Source organism: Lissotriton helveticus, chromosome 2_2 (genome assembly GCF_964261635.1).
Source record: "Lissotriton helveticus chromosome 2_2, aLisHel1.1, whole genome shotgun sequence".
In the NCBI taxonomy this organism is placed as follows: Eukaryota; Metazoa; Chordata; class Amphibia; order Caudata; family Salamandridae; genus Lissotriton; species Lissotriton helveticus.
The window spans coordinates 184094459-184108782 of NC_136060.1; the positions used below are offsets into that span (position 1 = coordinate 184094459).

Genomic DNA, 14324 nt, shown 5'->3' on the forward strand with positions numbered 1-14324 from the left:
CACGTCTTGGCAGACAGGTAGGAGAACGATCTTCCTCCGGTGGTGTGGCGAGGGCGAGGCTAGCGGAGCGGAGCTGGCGGGTTGGAGTGTAGAACGTGAGGCGGTTGTTGAGGTATTCGGGGCCCATGTCGTGGAGCGTTTTGTGTGCGTGGGTGAGGAGCCTGAACGTGATTCTTTTGCTGACGGGGAGCCAGTGTAGGTCTCTCAGGTGTGCAGATATGTGGTAGGGGCGAGGGATGTCGAGGATGAGTCGTGCGGATACGTTCTGTATGCGCTGGAGTCTTTTCTGGAGTATGGCTGTGGTTCCTGCGTATAGGGCGTTCCCGTAGTCCAGTAGGCTGGTGACGAGGGCCTGGGTGACCGTCTTTCTAGTTCTGGTCGGGATCCACCGGAAGATCTTTCGGAGCATACGCAGGGTGTTGAAGCAGGAGGATGAGATGGCGTTGACTTGCTTGGTCATTGTGAGAGAGGATTCCAGGATGAATCCCAGGTTGCGTGCATGGTCCGTGGGTGTCGGTGCGGTGCCCAGCGCTGTGGGCCACCAGGAGTTGTCTCAGGCGGATGGGGATGGTCCGAGGATGAGGACCTCCGTCTTGTCTTAGTTCAGTTTCAGACGGCTGAGCTTCATCCATTACGCGACTTCTTTCATTCCTTCCTGGAGGTTGATCTTGGCGGTAGCTGGGTCTTTGGTGAGGGAGAGTATCAGCTGGGTGTCGTCTGCGTAGGAGATGATGTTGAGGTTGTGTTTGCGTGTGATGGCGGCGAGGGGGCTCATGTAGATATTGAAGAGGGTTGGGCTGAGCGAAGAGCCATGGGGTATGCCGCAGATGATCTCGGTGGCCGCGGAAGGGAGGGAGGCGGACTCTCTGGGTTCTGTTGGAGAGGAACGAGGTGATCCAGTCCAGGGCTTTACCTTGTATCCCAGTGTTGTCGAGGCGGGTTATTAGGGTGCGATGGCAGACGGTATCAAAGGCAGCTGAGAGGTCTAGGATGAGAGCGGTTGTTTCCCTGTTGTCAAGCAGAGTCCTGATGTCGTCGGTTGCTGCGATGAGGGCGGTCTCGGTGCTGTGGTTGGCTCGAAATCCGGACTGGGATGGGTCGAGGGAGCAATTTGTCTCGAGGAATGCGGTCAGCTGTTTATTGACGGTCTTCTCGATGACTTTTGCGGGGAAGGGAAGAAGAGAGATGGGGCGGAAGTTATTGAGGTCTTTAGGGTCCGCTGTGGGTTTCTTCAGTAGGGCGTTGATCTCTGCGTGCTTCCAGCTCTCTGGGAAGGTGGCGGACGTGAAGGAGTTGTTTATGAAGTTCCGGAGGTGGGGTGCGATGGTGGTGTCTGCATTGTTGAAGATGTGGTGAAGGCATGGGTCGGAGGGAGAGCCGGAGTGGATGGTGTTCATAACGTGGGTGGTGTCTTCTGTGCTGATGGGAGTCCAAGCGTTGAGGGTGGTGGTAGGGGGCGTTGGTTCGGTGGCTGGAGGCGGAGTCTGGGCGCCGAAGCTGTCGTGTATATCAGCGATTTTGCGGCGAAAGAACGTGGCGAGGGAGTTGCAGAGTTCTTGTGACGGTCTGATGTTGTTGCTGCTGGCGCAGGGGTTAGAGAGCTCTTTTATGATGCTGAAGAGTTCCTTGCTGTTGTCCAGCCGCTCTTTGAATGATATCTTTTTGGTGGTGCGGATCAGCTGGTGGTGTTTGCGAGTGGCGTTCCTGAGGGCTGTCAGGTTTTCTGTCGTCTGTTCGCAGCACCAGGTTTTCTCGAGGGTTCAGCAGGATTTCTTTGATTCTATGAGGTCGTTGGTGAACCATGTGGCTTTCCTGTTGCCGGGCTTGCCTGGAGGGTTCTTCAGTGGTGCAAGGGCGTCGGCGCAGTTGGTGATCAACTATGTGAGGTTGCGGGCTGCGTCATTGGTGTCAGCGGTGTCGATTGGTGGGTTCTGGCTCAGTGATGTGGCTAGCTGGTCTGTGGTTACTTTGCTCCAGCATCTGTGGGGGATCTGTTGCGGTCGGTGGTGGGAAGTGGTCTGAAGGTAATATGGCCGCTGGCAGAGAAGATGAGGTCGAGATTGTGGCCGGCTTAGTGGGTGGTGGTGTTCACCAGTTGCTTGAGTCCGAGGGTGTCGAGCAGGGTGGTGGTCTTGTCGTTGTTGTTCTCCAGGTGGAAGTTCAGGTCCCCTAGGAGCATGTAGTCTGATGAGGCGAGGGCATGCGGGCTGATGAAGTCGGCGATGGCTTCACTGAATTGTGTGTGTGGGCCCGGGGGTCTGTAGATGAGGGTTCCTCTGAGGGTGGTCTTTGGGTCGGTGTGGATCTGGAAATGTAGGTGTTCGGCGGCAGGGAGGGTGTTTTCGGAGTTGGTAGTGACGCTGATGGTGTTCCTGTAGATGATAGCGATTCCTCCTCCGGTTTGGTTGACACGGTCCTTCCGGATGATCTTGTAGCCGTCCGGGATGGCTATGGCTATGGCGATGTCGGGGGCTGAGGAGGCATTCATCCAGGTTTCCGTGAGGAAGGCGACGTCCGACGCTGTTGTATCGAGGAGGTCCCAGAGTTCGATGGCGTGCTTGTGGACGGAGCAGGTGTTGAGTAGGATGCACTTGAGGTGGTGGTTGTTGTTGCCTGGTCCGGAGGGAGGGGTGCAGATTCGGAGGCAGGTGAATTTGCAGGCTTGGCAGGTGAAGGGTCCGTGGGTGCGCTTCGAGGTGGTGGATTGGTAGCAGGCGGATGGTCGTCCGGTGTTGAGTGCGTGGAGGGTGGCGGTGTCGTATTTCTTGGTTTCGGCGGGGGCCAGGAGTTCTCATTTGGCGGTCCAGGCGCAGACGTGCGTACACGAGCTTGTCTTTGGCGCGCCCGCTGCGCGGCCTCCAAATGAGGGGCTGTGGGAGGGAGAAGCAGCTGGGAGGCGGGAGCGGGGCGGCGAATGGGGCACCAGGGGGGGGCGGGGCTGCAAGGGACGCAGCGGCGGGAAAGCCCGAGGGTGTGGAGCGGGTGGGGAGGTGACACAGAAGGCAAAAGGGGGCAGGGGTGGAGACTGCACGAGAGGGCAGAAGGGGCGAGATAAACGAATAAGCAGCAACAAGAGGGCACAAGGGGCGAAATAAACAAATAGGAGGCACCAGAAGGCACAAATAAACAAACGCAGGCAAATCAGGCAGGCCGGACCGCGGAGCTGAAGAAGCGTTCAGGACACAGGCACAGCGGGTAGCGGTAGCGGGACAGCGGCACAGGAGGACCGTGTTGCGGCTGAGGGGGGCGACCTACCTGGTGACAGGGTCAAGGGTCGCTCTATATAGGTATGCTATATCTAAGTAAGGGGTGATTACACCACCTTACCCAGGCTGTGTGAACAGACCTGTGGTGTCAGTTTGGAAGGCAAACCAGGTGTGGCACAATACATGCTGCAGCCCCTGGTAGGCCTAAGGTGCACCTATGTCCTTGGTACATATGGTACACTATAGAGGGCTCACAAGGGTGACCCAGTAACCAATCTGGTATGTACCTAAAGTACATGGTATCAATTTAGATAGAGAAAAACTGGGCTGTGGGTCTGATTAGCAGGTCCACAGCCACACTAAAGTCGAAAAACCAGAGAATCACAGCAAAAAGTGGGGGTAACCATAGGAAACAGACCCTACTCTCCTACATCGACCTTCCTCCCGAAGTCTGTAATGTCATTCAGGCAGCCAGGCGCCCCTCCACTAAAATGGTATACGCCTGCCGATGGAACAAATTTGTGGCATGGTGCACAGCAAAGGCTGTGGATCCCCTTTCGACCCCCTTTCTGAGGTTCTTCTGTTTCTCCTATCTTTGGCCCAGCAGGGCTCTGCTCTGGGCACTATCAAAGGATATCTTTCTGCCATTTCCGCCTTCCTAAGGCTTCCTGATTAGCCTTCTATTTTTTAGTCTCCGATTCTTAACCTCTTTCTCAAAGGCATTACACATGTTTCCTCCCGTGCCTTTCATAATGCCTCAATAGGACTTAAATCTTGTCTTTACTTTTCTGATGTGCGCTCCCTTTGAGCCTCGTCATAACTGTCCTTTATGTCTTCTTACTCTAAAGACGGCTTTCCTGGTAGCCATCACCTCTGCCAGAAGAGTGAGTGGGCTCCAGGCTCTTTCTTCTAAACCTCCTTTCCTTTCTGTTCATCCAGGCAAGGTGATTTTAAGACCCATCCTTCTTTCTTGCCTAAGGTTTTCACGCCCTTCCACATTGGGCAGACCATCACTGTGCCCACTTTCTTTCCGCCTCCTCATCCTTCCAGGGAAAAGGAGAGGCTCCACCATCTGGACCCAAAATGTGCGCTTGCTTTCTATCTTCAGCGTACACAACAGTTCCGGGTGGATGATCAGCTCTTTGTTGGCTACGTGGGTGCCAAAAAAGGTCACCAAACGCACCATTTCCCAGTGGGTCATTCTGTGCATCAAAGCATGTTACTCCTTGGCTAAGAAGGAGCCTCCTGTGGGGCTGTGTGCCCATTCGACCAGGGCAACTGCAGCCACTACTGCCTTGGGACGTGGCGTTCCCTTGCAGGGCATTTGTCAGGCAGCTACGTGGGCCTCGCTGCACACGTTTACCAAGCACTACTGCCTTGACAGTCAAGTCTGGAGCGACGGCTTCTTTGGCCGTTCTGTTCTCTTCCCGGTGTAATTTTGTTCGCAGACCCTCCACTAGGGTTGGTATTGCTGTGGTATCTATTCTAAGGTAAGGGATCTATCACTAACCTGTCTCTTCCAGATGCACAAGTTGCTACTTGTGAAACGATCTATTTGAAAGAGATATTAGTTAGTGATAGATTCCTTACCGCCACACCCATCCTCCCCGTTCTGCGAACTGATCTTTAGGGTTAGGGACATCCCTTTTAAGGGCCCTAGATTCTTAGGCAGATGTGGTCAGTTTGTGGCATGGCTCTGCGTTCCTGGCGCAGAAAGTAACATACAGAACTGACGTCAGTGTGCATGGGTGGTGCCTAAGTAGTCTCTGTGACGTCGTCTCGGCGCTTACGACGCCAGCGACAGACGCGGAGCCGCATGATGCCACCTACTGACGCTCAGAGGTACTGCTAGCAAAACTTTCCAGATCCAGTCTGACGCCTGGGGATATTCTAAGGTAAGGAATCTATCATTAACTAATGGCTCTTACAGATATATTGTTACACAAGTAGTAACTTGTGCATCCGTTCCAACGGCGACTCAAATTCGGTCCAAATTCAGCCAACCTCCCAATCAAATCTGACCAAGGTTTCGCGGTGCGCTTTACCTCAAGGCAGACAACATACACTCTGTTCCCTATTTGGAACAAATTAAGATAATGATAGTGACCAGGCTGATGAGTTTGTTGAGTCCTATGCAGATAATTGTTATGAGGACTTGCATGACTTGAGGGCTGATTATGTCCCTGAAAATAGCCCTTTGCTTTCCTGTGTTCTGCATCTTCTAAATCTTTTCCTCTGAAAGGAGAAATTCAAGATGCTCACCCTGACCCACGTGTTGTTTACCATCGTCCCTGGAGACTAGATGTTGGTGTCGTACATGTAGGATGCCATATCCAGTCTTCAGGGTCGAGGGCAGAGAAGATCTGGACCAGGGTGAGCAACTTGATTTTCTCCTTTCGGAGGAAGAGATTGAAAAGATGCACAACCTGTCCTGCCGGCCTGTCTGCACTACCTGAGGTTCGAGGTGTGAGAGGAGCATTTCCAGTTTGCTGTGCTCCCTTCTGGACTTGCCAACGCCCCTCGGTGTAATAGCGGTCATGGCAGCACACATTCAGAGGTCAGAGTGCCCGTTTTTTCCTACGTTGACAACTGGCTGTTGTAGGGGGCTCACCCCAGGCTGTAGTCCACCTCCTCAAGACTATGGTGAACCTCCTGCCATCTTTAGGGTTCACTATAAACATGCTAAAGATGCACTTGACTCATTACCAGATGACCCCCGTTCGTTGGAACCATTTTGGACATGGTTCGGTTTCATGCCTTTCTCCTGATAGAGCCCAGGACATCCAGGCTATTCTGATCTTTCAGACTTGGTCCTGGATTTTGGTGAGGCTGACTTTGAGGCGGAGACTGATGACCTCCTGCATCCTGCTGGGTTAGCATGCCGCATGGCATATTTGGGCTCTGCACTGAAGTCCCAGTAGCTCAAGGGGGATCTCTCTGACCATGTCCAAATTTCAGAGGAGACTGTGAAACAACTGCAGTGTTGGCTTACCTACTGCGATTGGGTCAAAAGTATTCTAAAAGTAAGTACTTTGTAATTTAACCTGCTTTTTGAAACCATACCAATATGTAACAATTGCAAATCGATTCCCAATTGCATTACCTTGTAAAGTCTTGCATTTAAGAATATATCTCGATAAGCTTAACTGCTAGCCCACACTACCACAAAGAGAGCTGTGGGTACTTATCTAATTTAGCCTCTGCTATACCTCTGGGGACTCCCTTGACTCTGCACACACTATACCTTTCTTACTTTAATATAGTATATACAAAGCCAGCTTCCTACACAGATGCACTGCCTCTGGGTTAGGGTGGTCCCTCCATACATTCATAAGCACTATTGTCTGTTCAGCAAAGTCCGCTGAGAAGGGCACTTTGCCCACTAGGACTTGCAAGACCTTCTAGTTTGAGTCCATCCATAGCCTTTTCCCATTTGGTACTGCTATGGTATCTATTTAAAAGGTAAAGAATTTAAAGCTACAAGCCTCTATCAAAAGAACAAAAGTACCAACTCTTTCTAGTAGACAGTCTAACTGCAGATTCCTCACCGACCCTCACATCCTTCCAGTTCCGTGTTGGGATCTTATTAAAGGTAGTCCAAAGTCTAAGAATCTTCACAGTCTACCAGTTTGCTTTCGGAGCTCCGTGTCTGGCGGCGCAGACAGTCTTGAAAGCAACTGGCTTCAGCGCCCTGGAGTGGCACTTATTTAATCTCCACCCCCACTCTTCATTTCCAGAGTAGAGCGGTGTCGGTGCGTAGCAGCAGGCCACCATCTTCTGCCGCGGAGGTACTATGGAAAAATTCCTAGATCCCATGAGATGCCTGGGGAATATTCAAAAGGTGAGAAATCAACAGCTAGATAGTCTGTACCAGAAAGAGTGTTACCAAAGGTAGGTAACTTGTTCATTAGCTAGAGAACTATGTTCTTAGTGAACTTTAAAATCAATAAAAATAAATGTTTTAATATATTTTAATACTGGTCAAAGGGGCTAGTACTTATAGTCTTTATAGTCCGGTTATGCGCTACTAAATAAATGTCTATTTACTGCTAAATATAAAATTGCAATGGGCTTCTAGTCCAACAGGGAACCGCTCAAGCATGTGAAGCTATGACAAAAACCTAAAGTAACTTATTTCCTGTTAAGTTGGTTTTCGAAATTTCAGACTTCAGTCTAGTTTTTACTGTTTGCAAGAAACTGAATAACTAGGTTAAAACATAGCAATGTTAATGATGAAAGTGTTTATTACTTCTCCCAGGGTAAATGACCAAATCATTTTTCTTTCTTCTCCCCTAGCCACTCAGTAGAAGCCTGAATGCTGATGTTCCAGAACAGCTTGTAACACCCTTAGTTTCTTTGGGTCACATTTCTATGTTGGCACCAGACCAGTTTGCTTCACCCATGAAGTCTGTGGTCGCAAATTTTATAGTGAAAGATCTCCTTATGAACGACAGGGTAAATATATGTTCTACCTTTAATATACCATCTGTAGCTTGTACACAGTCTTATTTGCAACCATTTCTCTAATTAAACCAATGTGAATAGTATTCCGTTATCTGGTGTTTTACACACTGTTTGTGTCTCTACAATTTATAGTCTAATGGTGAAAGAAATGGGAAATTATGGTCGCCAGATGATGAAGTGTCCCCAGAAGTACTGTCAAAGGTAAGATATTGTTTGAGACGCTCCATAGAATTGTATGTAATTAGTGTGATGATATTGAGTCAGTAGTTTTTCAATGCGCAAAGACATTTTGCATCTGCTGTCTAGAGTGAAAGACCTCCTACCGGAATGAGCTCTTAGACCGCTTCACAAACTGTGGGTTGCCAGCTGATTTCCAGTGGGTCGAGAAATAGCAATAACTAAAGATGCATTTGCATTTTATATTAATCTTGTCACATTTGCTGTGCTTTCAATACAGAGACCAGATGTCAGGCTATTTGCTGCCTCTTATTTTAACATGGAAATTGGTGTTTACTTCTCTTATTTTTGACAGACAAAGTGAGAAAAGGTTTGAAAGTGAACTATATATATGAAAGAAACAGGTTAGTGTTAGATTCCTTACCTTAGAATATCCCCAGGTATCAGACTGGATCTGGAAAGTTTTTGTCAGCAGTACACCTGCGTGTCGGTAGGCGTCATCTGCTGCTCCGCGTCCGTCGTCGTGATCGCCGGGATGGCGCTGACGTCAGTTCTTTTTTTTTTTTTCGCGTCAGCAAGCGCAGATCCGGGAAGAGCAGTACTCTAGTCATTTTTTGACTACCTTTTTAGATCTCTTTTGATCACTTCGACTCGCAGTGCCGTAGGGATGCCTGGTTTCAAACCTTGCAAGGCCTGTCACCGCCTATTGTCGGTGACCGGCCCCCACCGTCGGTGCCTTTACTGCCTCGGGGCCGACCATGGTAAGTCGTGCCCCGACTGCCGGGCCTTGACCTCGAAGGTTACGCGGGAGCGGTCCCTTAAGCTGCTCGAGATCCAGCAGTCGGCTCCACGCCGCTCGAGGTCCCAGTCGAGGAGGACGTCGAGGGACCGATCAGAGAGCCGCAGTCATCGCCGCTCGTTGAGTCATTCACAGTCATCGCCGCTCGTCAAGTCATTCACACTCGTCTGGCTCAAAGTCCTCAGGTAAGTCGAGGCATTCGAAAAAGAAGTCGAAGAGGCGTCATCGCTCTTCCGACTCCCCTCGACGCTCGCGCAATGCGGCCGTGGTTGCAGGCGACACTGCCCGCGCGGCACTGCGTCCAGCTCCATACCCGTCGGTCCCTGGGCCGAGGCCCTCACCGACGTTCTGATGGGTACCTGGTCCAAGCCTTCTACAGGCCTCCCTGTGGATCGGAACGTGGACCGACGCCACCGCCCGGCTCCGGGCGACCCCTGCTTTCTGTCCGTTCACCCTACCCCGAGAGCCTGGTGATCCAGGCCTCTGCGTCCCAGACCACATTCCCGACCGGGAATCCAAAAGGTATGATCAGTTTGTCAAGAAACTGTTCTCCTCTCTGAGTTTCGGGCTGCGGTCTGTCAACACCGCCTGCCTTTTGGGCCATTACACCCACTCTCTGTGGGATACGGTTGCGGACTTGCTGCCATAATGTCCGGAGGAGGCCTAAGCCCTGGCGGAGGGGCGGGATGCAGCACGGTACTCAATTAGCTGTGGACTTGACACTACGGACTCGCTGGGCAGAGCGATTTCCTTGATGGTGGCGATTCGTCGCCATGCCTGGTTGAGGTCTGCCAACTTTTCGGGGGATGTCCAGGCCACGCTCATGGACATACCCTTTTGATGGCCGTTGCCTTTTTGGCGACAAAGCGGACAGTGCTCCTAGAGCGTTTCAAGGACTCCAGGGCTACGGCCAAGTCCTTGGGCCTAGGCCAGCGCCAGCAAATTTCCGCTTTTTTCCCCTTTTGTGGCCAAGGAAGGGGTGCCCCCACACGTCCAGTCAGCCACAGGCCACAGAACCAGTCTCAACGCAGTTGTGGACGTGGTTACCGCCGTGGCGGTGCCGGGGGACAACGGCAGGGTCAGTCCACATCCGCTCCTACAGCATCTGCCTCTAAGCATTCCTAGTCTGGTATTTCAGACCCATTCGACGCCAGTGGGGGGCAGGGTCTGCTATCACCTCCTCTACTGGCGCTCCAACATGTCGGGCAGGTGGGTGCTGCAAATCGTCCGAAGGGGCTACTCCCTCCCCTTTGAGGCGACCCCTCCAGCCATGCCACCGCAGTACCACCGCATGTCGGGGGATCTCTTGCAACTTCTGCAGGAGGAAGTTAAGGCCCTCTTGGCCAGAAGTAGGATGTGGTTGCTATTCCCACTACTTTCTGGTACCCAAGAAGGGCAAAGGAGACCTACGCCCTATCTTGGACCTACGGAGCATCAACGGCTTCCTCCGGAAGGAGAAGTTCAAGATGCTGACTTTGGCTCCGGTCCTAGCTGCCCTGGACCCGGGAGACTGGATGGTGGCGTTGGACTTGCAGGACGCATATTTCCACATACCCGTCCTGCCGGCCCACCGGCACTACCTGCGGTTCACGGTAGGCCACGAGCACTTTCAGTTTACTGTGCTCCCCTTTGGCCTTACCAGCGCCCCTCGGATGTTCACGAAAGTGATGGCGGTGGTCGCAGCTCATCTGTGCAGATCAGGGGTTTGTCTTCCCCTATCTCGACAATTGGTTGTTGAAGGCGGGCTCGCTCCAAACGGTCGTCTCCCACCTCCATACTACTGCTGACCTCCTGCACTCGCTGGGGTTCTCCATCAACGTGCCGAAGTCACACCTGTGCCCCTCTCAGAAGCTCCTTTTCATCGGAATGGTTCTGGACTCGGCGCAGTTTCGGGTTTATCCCCCCCGAACAACGGGTTCGGGATATTCAGGCTCTGATTCTGATCTTTCAGCCTTTATCCCGCGTTTTGGTCAGGTTGACGCTGCGGCTCCTGCATCCTTTTGGTGCATCACACCAGGTGGCGGATGCGGGCTCTGCAGTGGGACCTGAAATTTCAGTGGGCACAGTATCAGGGCAACCTGTCCGACCACGTCCTGACCTCGGATGGCACTGCGAGTCAGTTGCAGTGGTGGCTCATGTACCGCAATTGGGTCAGCTGCAGATCCCTCTCCCAACCCCAACCAGAGCACATAGTGGTGACACATGCGTCCCTCCTGGGATAGGGGGGCCACATGGGAGAGGGGGAGATCAGAGGCCTCTGGTCTTCGGGGGAGTCCCGGCTCCATATCAACTTTCTGGAGCTGTGGGCGATCCGACTTGCACTGAAGGCATTCCTTCCCTCTGTCCGGGGAAGTGTAGTGCAGGTGTTCACGGACAACACCACCGCCATGTGGTACTGCAACAAACAAGGCAGTGTGGTGTTCGTGGACCCTTTGTCAGGAGGCTCTGCGCTTCTGGACATGGCTGGAACACCAGGGTGTCACCCTGGTGGTTCAACACCTGGCAGGTTCCCTGACCGCCAGGGCGGACTAGCTCAGCCGCCGGTGCATGATGGATCACGAATGGCGTCTAAACTCTGGCGTGGCGCAAGGTCTCTTTCAGCAGTGGGGAGAGCCTTGGTTAGATCTATTCGCCACCGAAGAGAACGCACAATATCAGTTCTGCGCGTTGGAATTTCCAAGGCGCCACTCGCTCGGCGACTCTTTTCGTCGCGAGTGGCGCTTCAGTCTGTTGTACGCCTTTCCACCTATACCACTTCTGCCCAGAGGGCTGAAGAAGATCAGGCGAGACCAGGCCCAAGTCATCCATGTGGCTCCGGACTGGCACGAAGATACTGGTATCCCGAGCTACTCCGTATGTCACTCGGTCCCCCGATTCGTCTGCCTCTTCAGGAGGACCTTCTGTCACAGCAGCAGGGGACGGCAGTTGAGGCCATTTGACTTGCCTCCTGAAGTTTGTGATGTGATTCTGGCAGCCAGGTGTCCCTCCACAAAAATGGTATACGCCTGCAGGTGTAACAAATTCGTGGCATGGTGCACAGCAAAGGCTGTGGATCCACTCTCTGCCCCCCTTTCAGAGGTTCTCCTCTTCATTCTTTCTCTTGCCCAGCAGAGCTCTGCTCTGGGCACGATAAAGGGCTACCTCTCGGCCATTTCAGCCTTGTTAAGGCTTCCTGATCAGCCTTCTCCTTTCAAGTCCCCTGTTGTAAATAGATTCTTGAAAGGCATGACACCCATGTTTCCTCCTGTTCCCTTCGTGAAGCCTCAGTGGGACTTGAATCCTGTTCTTACGTATCTGATGTGCGCTCCCTTTGAGCCACTTCATAACTGTCCTCTTCGTCTTCTGACTCTTAAGACTGCATTCCTAGTTGCCATTACCTCTGCATTGTTTACTACTCTTTGGCGAAAAAGGAACCTCCTGTTGGGCTGCGCGCCCATTCCACTCGGGCCATGGCGGCTACTACTGCCCTGGGTCGGGGAGTCCCCTTGCAGGACATCTGTCAGGCAGCAACTGGGGCCTCGCTGCACACGTTTGCTAGACATTATTGCCTGGACAGCCAAGTCTGGAGAGATGGCTTTTTCGGCCGTTCCTTTCTCCAGGACTTTCTAGTGTGATCTTGGTTCGCAGACCCACCACCGGGGTTGGTATTGCAGGGGTATCTATTCTAAGGTAAGGAATCTAACACTAACCTGTTTCTTTCAGATGCACAAGTTACTTACCTTCGGTAACAATATATCTGCAAGAAACAGTAGTTAGTGTTACATTCCTTACCGCCCCACCCATCCTCCCCGTTCTGTGAACCGATATCTAGGGTTAAGGACATCCCTTTCAGGGCCCTAGTTTCATGGCACCAGTGTCGGTTTCTTTCATGGCTCTGCGTTCCTGGCGCGGAAAGTTATGTACAAAACAGACGTCAGAGCGCGAGGGCGGCGTCTAAGTACTCCGACGTCATCCTGGCGATCACGACGACGGACGCGGAGCCGCAGACGACACCTACTGACGCGCAGGGTTACTGCTGACGAAAACTTTCCGGATACATTCTGACGCCTGGGGATATTCTAAGGTAAGGAATCTAACACTAACTACTGTACCTTACAGATATATAGTTACCGAAGGTAAGTAACTTGTGCGACAATCTTGCTGGGACACAGGGAGTGTGAAAGGAAAGGCTGTAGGATATCATTTTTGTAACACAACAGCATTTAAATACCTGAACACATTTCAGAATATATCAACAGTTAGGAAAGCAATAATCAACCACTTTTTTGTAATGCTGAAGTGATGAAACAAATGTAGAAACTTTTATTTTGACACGCGCAAATGTTAAATATTTACTGAAACCCCCTTTCTCCACATTATCAGTTGTGTGCAGTACTGTTTTATCATTAAAACTGTATTAGCAAATTTAGTGGCCATTTCATTGGAAAATGTGTGTCTGTAAATGAGAGTACAATACCACATAATGTTTTAGTAATCTATTTACAACAGTGTGCTTCATAATGCACCATCAGCACCCGTACCACCCTCCTGCTGAATACATTTGCTACACTTTGAAGGAAGCTAGGAATTTTCACTATCCCTCTGACTTCAGTAATGTTACATTGATGCCAGCACCCCTACTCTGAAAATTGTTCCAGCACCACTGGTGTAAAGGTGCTGAACTATGTCCCAAAGTCCAGCTTTAAAACAAAAGCTTGCACGTATTCGCATACAAGACATCAGGGGAACTATCCAGTATTTTTTATTGGTGTTTTTTTCACTTATCATAAACATTTGAACAGAGAATAAGGTCTCTATATGTTATCATACGTAATTGTAGTTGTGTAAGACATTCACAGGAAATTGAGAAATATAGATGATGCCTAACGGGCAGAGCTGCTGACTTTGTATCTTGGGAACCAGGTTCAAGTCCTGGAGTTAGCTCTGAGCAAATCACTTAATCTCCTGTGCTTAAAATAAAATGAATCCTGATCGTCTGTAATGTAATCTGAAGTAGGAAGGTGGCTTTCTATGTAGTGTACCAAAATGAGTTACACTATGCAGAAAGTCCAGGCGACCCTTATTGGTTTCTGGGCTTAAATTCATAATGCATAAACAAAGAGATTCTATCAATGTGTGGTGATGTGAAATTTTTATTTTTTATTTTTGTGGGTGGTGGAATAATTAACTCTCTCTTAGGGTGGTAAAGATGAGAGCACAATGTGCTTGTTAAAATACCCCTCACACACTAAAAAAATCCATTAGTGTCATGCTTCATCATTGGGGTCTTCCCGTCCCTCTACGGGGCGGGGCGTGCTACGACCTGACGAACTACGCGGGAGCACTGATAAGGTGACAAGGCTATGTGACAGTGCAAGGTGAGTGGTGTCAGTGAAGTGTAGGGACCTAGTAATGTGTGGGAATTAAAAAAGCTAAAAATCCTCTGGCTAGTGGAAAAAAACAATTTATTCACTTCCCTAGCTGGGGACGTTAAGAAGGGGGTTTTGAGGTAGAGCAAATAACTACTACCAGGTCTACATGTTTCGTAAGCAGTCCCCTACTGCTTACTCATCAGGACCTTCTAGTGGCCCCTACTAGGAAATAGCTCAGTTTCTAAGTATGATAAGCCTGTCGTCCTAAAAACTAGCAGTAAAAATCCACTGTTAGTTTTAGCTTCAGGGCATGAGCTGGCCCAAGGG

At 50.9% G+C, this 14324-nt stretch overlaps 1 protein-coding gene across 1 annotated transcript in view; it reads left to right on the forward strand.

The window, feature by feature from the left end:
• The window catches only part of PDS5A (PDS5 cohesin associated factor A), a 1342323-nt gene that overhangs the window by 785613 nt on the left and 542386 nt on the right, over window positions 1-14324 (forward strand). The window contains exons 21-22 of the mRNA XM_078678314.1: window positions 7503-7661; window positions 7803-7871. Of these exons, the coding sequence (XP_078534440.1) occupies window positions 7503-7661; window positions 7803-7871 (228 nt within the window). The remainder of the gene's footprint in view (window positions 1-7502; window positions 7662-7802; window positions 7872-14324) is intronic.